This window comes from Montipora foliosa, chromosome 13, assembly GCF_036669935.1.
Source record: "Montipora foliosa isolate CH-2021 chromosome 13, ASM3666993v2, whole genome shotgun sequence".
NCBI lineage: Eukaryota > Metazoa > Cnidaria > Anthozoa > Scleractinia > Acroporidae > Montipora > Montipora foliosa.
In genome coordinates, this window is record NC_090881.1 from 22,054,589 (window position 1) to 22,067,088 (window position 12,500).

The window sequence follows — 12,500 nt, forward strand, 5'->3', positions numbered from 1 at the left end:
TTTTTGTTTTTCAAGATCGACATCTAGACTAATGTAAATTTTATCCGAATATCAGCGTTGAACAGCATTTCGGAGTAGAGAAATAAATTTCTTGGTTAATTTTTAATCTCGAATTAGCGTTAATCTGCTTTTGAACAACCAGGCCCTGGCCGAATCTTCGTCTTCCGGCCGGCTATAAGCACATGGTGTTTAAGGGTGTGAAACTGATTTTCTTGTAGTATTTAGACACTATTTTAGTTGGAAAAGAAAGGTGAGTCGTGTTCTAGCTACGAGTTCCGAATGATTTCATCATATAAAGATTAAATTACGGAAGTTGTCTACTGTTTATCCTGGATTACCAGACAACACGTCATTCCTCAAAATCTAGTCGCAAGCAGACAATTTTTGGTTGCATTGGCGACCAGTGAGTCGCAATTTCAATCCTGACTTGATTTGTCAACAACCCGGTTTTGGATCGTCTCTGCTTGCGTTACTTCCGCAGTGGCACTGAAACGGTCATGTTGACAAGGTCGATGGTTTCCCTTGTACCAGTGGTTTTCTTTCTGGTTTTAAAATATGCCATTGGGATTTTTAAAAATGAGCATTTCCCACAAGCATTTATTAAAATGCCAATAACACAACCTTGTTAGAATTGTAAAGGTTCAGCATGTAAAAAGTTGACACGGTAAGCCTGTAGCCCCATACACCTTATTCCAAAATGGCCACCATTTTAGTATTCTTTTGTTTCCATGCAAAGTGGCCCTTGTGGCCTCGTTCAAGGTTAAATATTCTTTTGAATTTTACGTTTGAAAGCGAGGCCATAAGGGCCAATTTGCATGGAAACAAAAGAATACTAAAATGGCGGCCATTTTGGAGTAAAGTGTATGCAAAGCTTATCACAAGTTCTTTTGTCTTTAGTGTGTGTAAAAAACAAAGGGTTCTAGTTTAATGAGGAAGGCTGCTAACACGCAGCTAACATGTTTAGTCACGCTCCTTTTGTTTCAGCGTGCTATGTGCTTGCATTCACCTTTTTCTGATCACTGTTTTCCCCAGGAGGGTCACAAATTGTCCATATAGGTGTGGGGATCATTTCTCTCTTTTGTTGACCATGGTAAAGAAATTCAAAGAGTGACATTTCGAGTGTTATAGAACTTTAATTCATTTTGCTCTGAAAAAGGGCTAACACTCGAAACGTCAGCTTTCGAATTTCTTTACGGTAGTGGAGTACCGATCATGGATTAAAATTGATCATTGATTGAAAATCTTTAAGCAATGCCACAATCGATTATGGATTATGACAATCAATTATCTCAGACAAATGTGATAATCTTACATTTCATACAGTTTTAGTGTTTTCCAAAACTCGGCGAAACATGCTCACGCCAGGCTGGGTTTTGCATTTTGTTCACATTTGATAGTGTGCATTTCCTACGTAAAAAAGTTGCCTTGATGGTTCTCTTAGATAATACTCTAAATTAGTAGCTGGCTGTAAAATAGCTTCCTACTGCGATCAGAAAGGTAACAAGAGTAGATGAAAGCAAAACAGATGTAGACAGCTTGTGAAGATCAATTTGGTTCCCAAGTCCTCTCCTTGTTGTCTTGTCTTCATTTTGTTCACAACAAACGTGGCGACTTGTACACAGTTGAAACAGATGTGTTTTTTTAATCAATAGATTTTCCAATTATATTCGATGATTGATCGGTTGGGTCAATCTGATTATTTCTAATGATCGGTAATAAAATCTCAGCTGATTCCCATCATTACTTTACGGGTGGTCAATTTACCATGTCAACTCAGTTGATAAACACATTTGTAAAAACAATTTGTTCTCTAATATTAAAAAAAAAACCACACTTTTGAATTTTCGGAACGTTTCGATGTTTCGATGTTCCGAAAATTCAAAAGTGTACTTGTATTTTTTAAAATATTAGTAACACTTGTGCTATCCAGACCATTTGGAATTTGTTCTCTGCTTTAATTTTTCTCCAATAAATTATTATAGGTATATTTTTACAAGCCTCCTTTGTTTGCCAATTGAAGAGGACTGGTTCTTGTGTTCCTCAACCATGTCACTTACACCAACTTTCTTTATTCGCTTGTTCATTTTGTTTTCCCGATACAGATCATGTGATAATACTCAGAAGATTTGGTCCTAAAGTCGTTTTGTTCGTTGAAAAGTGTGCATATCATATCATAATTATACCCTCAGATTTTAGAGTAGCTTGGTGTAGCTAGTATCCACAGAAGACAGACCATAACACCGGGAACTCCATGCCCTACGACAAGCAACAGACATTCATGCTTGCATGCACTCTTTTTGATGAACAATGCAAAGGATTAAATCTCCTAAGTATTATCATGTGATCTGTATTGGGAAAACAAGATGTACAAGCGAAAACGGTCTATTGAAGTGTGGATTGTGATTGTTGTTTTCGTTTCCGGATTCCAGATTTCTGGTTTACTTTATGCATAATTTTTTCCAAGGTGTATTAAAATATGCAGGGGAAAATGTTATCAGCATTCACTCAGGTGGTTTCTCCACACTAAAGTCAAATTGGATCCACTTGGTTCAGTGTATCTCCAAAGTTCTATAAGAGTCTCGTGACAATCTCTGGAGCCAAAAACATGAAGGCATACTTTTCTTGAAAAGAAAAACTCCTTTGTCAGGTGTTTTACCTCATGAGGCAAGGCTGCTGCCTAAGAAAATTTTAAAGGGGCCCTCAGAGCTAAACGCTAAGAACTTAGGAGCCCAACATATGAAGTGAAAGGTGTTGCTGTCAAAAGTTAAGGCGCCCAGAGCTATTCTTTGGGAGCCCCAGGCTACCGGGCTCCTGTTAGGCAACAGCCTTGTGAGGTCTTAGCAAATTAGGGCCTATGAACCTCTAGCTTCTTTGAGAAGTGGGGGGCCTATGAACTGAGGCAGTTGTTACTTATCTTACATGGTGTTGTGTTGTTTTTCACAACTGCTATTTTTTTCCCTGAGGGCCCCAAGTACTCTCTTCCATGCAACTTTAGCCTGTGTAGCTGGCGGTATTATTGGCGCGAGAGGCACAAGCTGCGCGGAGAATGTGGAGGGTCGCCCCTCCCCATTCTTCTAGGATTACAAGGATGGCACTGTCGGTTAGTGTGCGGCCTTGGTGCAAGAGGTCCTGAGTTTGATTCCCGGATCTCGCATCCTTGCTTCAACTTCTTTCCTTTCTGTGTAGCTAAGTAGCTTTAAATACCTGTAAGACGGAGTACTGATGGAGAGGGGGAAGTAAAATGAGCGCACCGTCGACCTCAGGTTTGTCGGTCGAATTATTGTTATGATTTATCAACGTTAAATAATTATGGTTACTTTACTTTACTTTCTCTGGTGCGGCTTTGCCACTGGTTTATTTGCCTCTCGCCAACAACACTGCCAGCTACGCAGGCTAATGTAACTTCTGCTTTTTTTGCGTGGAGTGATTGATATGAGGCTATCCTTGACCTAATAAGGTATTTTATTTCATATTAAGCAAAAGTCACCTCTTTTGATCTATGAAATCTGTGTTTTAACCGTTTAAACACTCAATCCCATTTATGTTTCGCTTTTCTACAGGTCAGGTCCTTTGTTTAGGCATGCATACCCTTGGGTTCTTAATATGATATTCATTTGATGAAATCGCTTGGTGAGTTTGAATAGTTAAGTGGTTAACTAAACTAACTGTAAGTGAGTGTTGTCCTCAGTAGCATGTGTATAGATCTATAGGCCAGAAATCAAGTGAGGCCTTATGCTACTATAAATGTGATGGATGGTCAATTATGAACCTTTGCTGATCAACAGCATCTGGAGCCTTTTTGTGCATCACCCAAGGACAGTGAATAATGTCTGACCTGAGTGGGAATTGAACCCACGACCTCTGTGTGACGCACAAAAATAAGTTCCTGATGCATTTGCTCACTGAAGGTTCTTAATCCACCATCCATCACATTTACAGTAGCGTAAGTAAGCAGTTAAGTCTCATTTTCTCCATTATGGTTTCTCAGCGTGGTCTGCGTCATTTTGAATCTGAAACGCAAAAATTACTGTCCACTGACAATGAGTGCTACAACTGACATCAAAAACCTTTTGATGTCCCAAGATTTCTGTAAATTAGCTTACAAAATATTTGTGATAGAATTAGAAAGTACCTCTACCCCATTCAAGAGCCTGGAAAAATAGATTGTGGACTGCAAGACTTATGGTTTTGACATGATAGACTGGGATAAATCTAAATCGTACACTGTGGCCTTTGTATGCACCAGTAAATCTAAACTATGAATCATGAGTTATACCACAAAACTGCTAATAATTTCATCATGCACTTTTAATTGCAAGGTATCACATTTATCACATTGCAAGGTATCATATTTATTACTTGAAAACAATGTATCTTTACCCCTGAAGAGAACTCTTTGCTTGGTAGGTAGTCTGCTTACGAGCCAAGTGGCCCTTTAGGTCGATGCTTATCCCGGTTTCTGTAGCATGAAGCGACTAGGAGCATTTCCACTTCCCCCTGGATAGGATGCTAGTCCATCACAGGGCTACCCCCAGCATTAAATTCGCCAGTACCCGTTTTTCACTTGGGGCCGCTGGCTTGAAGGCTGGTTAGTTGTTGGTTCCAAAGTACAAAATGTTTGGAGACTGGGCTTTTCTTCCAATCTGGACCCGTACTGTGGAACAGTTTACATGGCAATATTAGACAAAAAACTAATATACCAAAGTTTAATAAAAGAACTTAAAACATTGTTATTTAGACTTGCATATCAATGAGTGATAGTCATTTACATAAATATCTAAAAATGACATTTTACTTAGATAAATCAATATATTTTTAATTATTTAGATGAGTTTTCAGATAGTATAATTTTATTGTAATATATTTCTTGGTATAATTTTAATTTTGTAACTTTAACTAATTTCAGTTATAAGCAGTGCCATCGAATATTTCAAGTAAAGGAGCTATATAAATGTATTACATTATTATTATTAGCGCTAACCGTGGGTTAAAAGGTATCAAAACCCATAGGTTTCCATGGTATTTAATGCTGGTTAACACTAACCATGCCTCCAGCAGACTGGAATTTGCTTTTCATTTTACGTGTTTTATCATTGAATGTTTGAGGGTTAAACAAGACGATCAAGCGACGTCAGGTATTTCGATGGCTGCATCAGCAAAAATCGGATGTAGTATTTTTAATCGAGATATAATTTCCCACTGGCAGAAAATTAAGAACACTAACCCGAAAACAAAAAGAGATGTGTTAAATCAAACAATATGGAAGAATCAGTTTATTCGAGTAAACAAGTTATCTGTTTTTTTCCTTGGCTGGAATAAAGTCGGCATTGAAAAACTCTCCTGCCTTTTCAACAATGAAAGTAACACTTTGTTGACTTTCACAACTTTTATGCAGAAATACAACGTCAAGAGCAATTTTCTACAGTATTTCAGCCTTCTATCTGCAATACCACAGGAATGGAAAAGTATGTTAAAGCAAGAATGTTTTCTACCACCAACTGAAAATGTCCCACTTTCAATCCAAAAGCTCACGTGCAAAACAATTTACAATACTTTACTAAATTACCAGCACTTTCCTCCTCCAACTGCAGAAAAAAGGCTCATTAACTTTCGAGAAAGACAAAAAATATACTTACTTCCTTTTCGTGTTACAAATGAAGTAAAATTATCCGTGTTTCAATATAAAATAGTTCATAATATTTTGTATACTAATAAAATTTTGTACAAGATGAAAAATAAACAGCAACCAGATTATTGCCATGGCATTGATCAAACACCACTCCATTTATTTGTGGAATGTTCAATTGCTAAATCGTTTTGGAATAAATTTACAAATTGGTACAATGCTACATGTGGAGGAAACATTGCTTTGGAGCAAAACGAAATTATATATGGTGTCTTAAGACACACATCGTCTTGTTTAACTCTGAATCACCTAATCATAATTGGAAAATATTTTCTTTATATTAAGGGAGTACATGATGAAAAACGACCCCAATTCACAGATTTTGTAACCCTTGTTTACGAAAAAGTTGAATTAGAAAAATATATTGCGATTACGACAAACAAGCTACTTTCTTTTACTAAAAAATGGTCCAACTTTCTAAGCAACTAATCATTAAGTATAGTAATTTGCAGGGTTCGTACGCGTCTTGAAAACCCTTGAAAACCCTTGAATTTTGAGAGTACATTTTCAAGGCCTTGAAAGTCTTTGAAAATCTCTGCTCTTCATTCCTGGTCCTTAAAAGTCCTTGAATTTTTTCTGCCCCGCATTTTTAATCTTTGAAAACTTCAGTACATTTAAAAGTGATCAGCCACTTAAGTCATGTCAAACAAACGTGACGAGCTCTGGGGTCGAGAATGATTACCAGTGCCTTTGCATTTTTTTCAGGCATGTATGGTATGGAAAATGAGCAAGAAATTGTATTGTCAGACTATTTCCATGGGTAAATTCTTCGACGTAAATAAAAAAGAGGTCCTTGAAATTTCAAAAGTTGGCCCTTGAAAGTCCCTTGAGAAGTCCTTGAATTTTTGGTCTAAAAAAGTGTACGAACCCTGAATTTGTAAGTAACTGTATTGTAGTATTAGTATTGTCCTTAGTAGCGTTAGTATCGCATTGTAAATAGTTCTGTATTTCCTCAAGTCGTTTGTTTTAGTATCGTGTTGTAAAGTAGTGCATGTATAGTCAATGTAATATCAGTAGCGTAAGTAGTGTAAGTGTTGGAAATAAATTAAAATTAAATTTTAAAAAAAAACCATGCTTCCAGCAACCCAGGCCTGGGTGGAGAGAGGCACTGTGAGAGTAAAGTGTCTTGCCCAAGAACACAACACAATGTCCCCAGCCAGGGCCCAAACCCGGACCACTCGCTCGGGAGTTGAGCGCACTAACCATGAGGTCCCCGTGCCACCCAGCTCTTTACTTGAACTATGTTAAATTGCCTTGACTATGAAAGATGATACACCATCAAAACTTGGTCTTAAAAGTGCTACTATGACCAAAAAAACAATTTTTATTTTTCTTTGGATTTCAAAACTATGTTAACTAAACAGTAACCTATCGAAGTTAAAAAAGCCATTACTAACTTTAAAATCTTGAGAGAGCTGGATCTAGGAGAAAATGACATCAAAGACTCAATAGTTTAAGAATGCAATACATGTGTATGCGGCTGAATTAGTATGCAGCACAGAGTTTTGGGCTTTCAGACTTTTAAACTTATGTTTTGCACATATAACAGGCTGCGTTTACATGCTGAAATTGTGAGCTAGTGAGTAAATGACGTCACTTTTCCATAGATCCAACCCTCGGAGGTCCAATCGGTCAGTTTGCAACTTGAGTAATGGCAGACAGTGAAATCCAATACTAACATTCAAAGGAAATTGCCCCTGGAGAAAAATCAAAGCTTAAAATTTTGCCAGTCAAGTGTTGAGCAATCACACTCTCAAAATCTGAAGGAAAAAAATAAGTGATTTTTGATCATAGTAGCACTTCACGAAACTTGAATTTAAAATGGGGTGCTTTCATCCCGGAAAATAACCTTTAGTTTTCTTTCGTTTGTCAAATTATCTGGAGAGCTGCAACTTAGCTTTACTTACCGTAATTGCTATTACAATATAATACTACATCAACAATTAAAGGTGAATTAGTAGGGAAATATAGGGCTGCTTAGACTTTATCAGGACATAATTTTAATTTGTACATGTATGTGTACATGTGTGTGGGTGAGTGTGTATCATATGGTTACTATGTAAGGTTTTTGTGTAGGATAGTATGAAAATAGAGTTTAAGTTCCTGTAAGTCGTTTTATGTAAGTTATACTACTAGTAATACAAGTAATTTGTAGTATGTACATATTGTATGCCTGTATCACATAAAAGTTTCTGTGATGTAAGATTGTACTTAAATAAGCAATGTAATTAAAACTTGTACAAAAAAATAAAAATATATAGATAAAAAAAACCTCACTTGATTTTTGGCATATGTATCTGTTAACTGAACTCTTTTGGTGTACATCAAACAATTCAGTCAAGTCATGTCCAGTCAACTAAACAATCACCCAAATGGGGACACCCAATGGTTTCAAGGAACTAATGATTAATAATAAGTAGTAATAATTTAGTGACCCAAAGGAATTACATAAATACCATATGACTGCTTTCAGAGGATAGAGTTGGGCAGTAGTATGTTAGTATGTTATGACTTTGATCTTCCATCAAACCTGGCATTATGTCTGCAGTAGTGAAAACTGCAGAGACTCACAAACGATGCTAATTTTCTTTCAGTTTAAGAGATGGTGACTGCTGCACCATCATTTTCATCCACTAAGGAGACAACAAACTATGCACGGTTGTGTCGTCTTCTTGTGGATGTGGGAACTCAGGCACTTAGAGACACCTTTAACAGGATACATCCCCCAACCCGTCTGCATGGCATTTTGGCAAGTGAGTTACCTACATTGCGGTCCCTGCGAAATAGGAGGATTTTAAATGCTACACAGTGGGGAAAGCTGTACCCAACTATCCCATCAGCAGTCTCATCAGCTAGCTTTGACATTACACTTCTGATGGTACTGCTGAGGAACATTTGTGGCTTGAGTGCCCCTGCCAGCACTGGAAGCTGGGATGTCCTTCCCCTTGCTTCTGATAACAGTATTGTAGCCAACGTGGCAAGAATCAAGTATTACAGAAACAATGTCTATGGTCATGCTACCCAGGCATCGATTGATGAGCCAACATTCCATGTGTTATGGCTTGAGATCAGCAATGCATTGTTAGCACTTGTATCTTCAGCAAGTTATACATCTGCGATCAGCCAACTGATGACTGATTGCATGGATCCTGATGTTGAAGAGCACTATTGTGAGTTGCTGAAACAGTGGAAGAAGGATGATGATAACACCAAGGACAAGCTTGAAAAACTTGAAGGTACACGACCTAATTAATGGGCATTCATTGTTAAATTCAACCGCCTTTAGGAAAGGGAAGATTAAAGACTAGATTCAACTGGCCATGAAATGGCCCACATTACTACTTTCACTTCCTCGCACTGATTCTCTCTACTCCCAATAAGGAACAACATTCAACTTGAGAAAGTAATGGTTGCATGAACATTTAAGTGACAAGTTTTCAGAAACGTGTTTGTATAAGAAAGAACTGAATTTCTGATTCACTCATTTTCCCTTAAAATTTGTGCAAGTGCCACTACATATCTTGAAGATTGCGAGGAGTAATGGTTGCCTTATTGTTCTTATGCAAAGGGCTTTTGTATAATAACCTTAGGGCAACTATAAAATGTCACAATTATTCAAGATGGCTAGGAAATTTTAACAACAGAGGCGATACTGAAAAATATTGATTTTTACATACAACTTCTTTCATAATGTTTAGGAAAATTCGATTGTATAGACATCATTTCCTGTGGTTTAATATTATTTTTTGTTGGAGTGGAAATTCCCTTTAAGCTATTGAGACCATTATTCCTACTGAGTTACCATGAGTTGCTGGCTTTGTTCGCTTTACTTTTCTTGTTTCTATCTTATATTTCCCAATTACTTTATCTTTTTTCAATACTAAAGAGATGATGAAGACAAATGATGTGCGCACTCAGGACAAACTAAACGAGATCCAGGGTAGGTTGAGAAGAGTCTTAAGCTCTGCTTGTGAATAAAAGTGTGTAGGCTTTGTATTTTGGCTGGTAAAAGACGCAAACTTGTATGTTAAAAGCAAAGGCAAGAAGTAACCCACTTCCTTTATTGCCTGTTTTGTTTTCCTAAGGATCTGCCGAGCAGTGTAATGCAGAACAAGGCATTACAACAGTGTAGTTACTGAGAGTTGATGGCTTTGTTGGCTGTACTTTCCTTTTAATTTTTCTCTCTTTTTTTTTTTTTTTTTTGTCAATAATAAAGAGACACTGAAGACATATGGAGTGCCCACTCAGGACAAGCTAAAAGAGATCCAGGGTAGGTTGAAAAGAGTCTTGAGCTGTTCTTGTGAATGAAAGGGTGTAAGCTTTGAATTGTAGCTTTTTTTAGCCGGTAAAAGACATAAACTTGTATGTTAAAAGCGAAGACAAGAGGTAACCTACTTCTTTATTGCCTTTTTGTTTTGCTAAGAATCACTCGAGCAGTGTAAAGGTGAAAAAGGCATTATGAAGGTCGAGTTACTTAGAGTTGCTGGCTTTGTTTGTTATACTTTCCCAAGGCTGCTGCTGGAGAACATTTCTCCGGAGCCCTTCGGGCTTCCGACATTAAAAGTTAGTAGCCCGAGTATTTTTTCAAGAGCCCAGAATTAATTAATTAAAAGTGAGGATGAATCACCTTGTGATAAGTTAGGCGCCCGTTCGGGCTACTCGTTCAGAAATTTGGTCGCCCGCACTCGCAAGTAAGGTGCCCCAGGCGACCAGGTAACCATTAGGCAGCAGCCTTGCTTTCCTTGTTTCTGGCTTCATGAAGGCAAGGGTTAGGTGGCGCAAACAAGGGAGGAAAAGTAAAGACCCTCTTGCCTGGGCCGCATATAAATCCCTCAGGGAACAAGTTACATTGAACTGTATGAGGCGTGACACCTGCCAGTTCAGATGGAAATTATACTACATAGTACACTATAACAAATAAATTAACTGCATGGTTACACCTACTTTTTGAGCTGGTGGCTGTTGCTTCTTCTTTCTCATCAGGTTTTGCCCTTTTCCAAGGCCTATTGAGATATGGAATAACATTTTCAAATGAGACTTAAAAGTAATGCTTATTATAATATCATAGAAGCTGTTACATTACACTGTATGTGTGTTTTATGCGAACAAAAAATCCAACAGCATTCTATGCTGGGGGGTCAAGTCAGTGAAATGCAAGGAGAAAACTTGAAAAAATTCTGCACCCCAGATGAAAATTATTGCTTTTTGATTAGTCCAAAACAATAATATTGTTCTGGACTATTATTCTTGAGAGGAATTTTTTCTCAAGGTTTGTAAAATTATTGCAAACTGGATGATTGATTAGTTATTTAAAGACAAACCTTAACCATACTTGTTATTTGATCATGCTGTTTCTTTCTCACTGATGTTTATTCGTATGGAAAGCCACAGCCTACTTATGTAATCTTCATTCTTTTGGTCTTGAAGTTTTGTCTTGATGTTTTGGAGTTTTGTCATAGTATAGACCTTATTCATAAATGGTGGTCTATTTATAATTCTTTCGTCCAAGTGCAAATTAACCTATCAAGCCTCATTTTAGAGCAAGAATTCTTTTCAATGCACTGTATGGTATCCAGACGTGGTAGGATAACTTGCACTTGGACAAAAGAATTATAAATTGATCACCATTTATGAATAAGGTCTATACTGTGGCAACATTATTACAATGTATGTGGTGTGGTTTGTCATTATATGACGAGGTTTGATGGTTGAGTTTGAAACACACAAAGTCTAACCACACAAGATGGATGCCATGTTTATCATACACACCCCAAAGCATGCTGGGGCTTAAACACGCCGGGGGTATGATGTAACACTTATCATCAACAACAACAACCATCCATTTATTTGCCAAATTAGAAATGTTTTACACAACAGAATGTATTAATTTGATCTGGCAAAAAAACCACTTAGAATAGTTATAAACTAAACGAGCTGAGTAGTTTCAATAAATTATTGCTTGCATTTTCTGGGTTGTAACACACACACACAACTAACAGAATAGACAAGAGGATAAATAATGAAATAAATAAATCTAATTAATCTAACGGAAATACATTTAGAGAAAAAAAACAAGAGTATCTCAATATGAACAGGCTAGCAAGAAAGTTCACAGTTTGAATTTTTGAAAACAAACTTTCACGGGCCCACCTAATAGCGTTTCCATAACGAAGACTTAGTATCCAATGTTCAAGTGTCCGTAGGAATGTTTCTTTTCACACAAATCAAGAAAGTCAATCTGTTCTTACAAACTCAGGCAGGTGGGTGGTCTCACGAGTCTGCCTGAGCGAGTCCTCACTTCCTTTTATAGTGGTGGACTGAGATGATTCCTCACTTTTGAAGAACTTTGCTGCACCTGATTTGGCTTGTTGACTGCTGACACTGTACTTTGGGACTGGATTTGTGGACTTCAGGCCATTTGTCAGACGTAACGGCTGAGCAGGAGATGCGATGTGATCGCTAGAATCTGAGTGTCCTGTTTGGCTACCAGTGTACTGGGACATACAGGTTTTCACATCAGCAGGCGGAGCAGCAGCCAATCGGATCTGCACTCGACTCCTGCGTATTTTCCCATGAGAGGTAACCACAGTGTAGGACCTTGGAGAGGACACTTTGTCTACAATTCCATGGGGCCAGGCTGAATGCTTGTGCTGAAGATTGGTTTTCCTGGCTGAATTGCACCATGGACGCCTCCCAAATTTCTGTCAGTAATGTTTTGCTCTGGTACGGCGCACCTCAATCCCAGTATTGACGGTTCCAGAATGCACGACAGTAGGCTGCACAAGGGAAGGCATCATCGGAAGGATACCCCTTG

At 37.8% G+C, this 12,500-nt stretch overlaps 1 protein-coding gene across 3 annotated transcripts in view; it reads left to right on the forward strand.

Moving 5' to 3' along the window:
• The window catches only part of LOC137983651 (uncharacterized), a 26,900-nt gene that overhangs the window by 5,793 nt on the left and 8,607 nt on the right, over positions 1-12,500 (forward strand). For 2 of the 3 annotated variants that reach the window (XM_068830813.1, XM_068830812.1), the window contains exons 2-5: positions 3,561-3,630; positions 8,281-8,922; positions 9,573-9,626; positions 9,903-9,956. In XM_068830813.1, the coding sequence (XP_068686914.1) occupies positions 8,289-8,922; positions 9,573-9,626; positions 9,903-9,956 (742 nt within the window). In that variant the 5' untranslated portion in view covers positions 3,561-3,630; positions 8,281-8,288. The remainder of the gene's footprint in view (positions 1-3,560; positions 3,631-8,280; positions 8,923-9,572; positions 9,627-9,902; positions 9,957-12,500) is intronic. The other variant, XM_068830814.1, reaches the window with a different exon arrangement.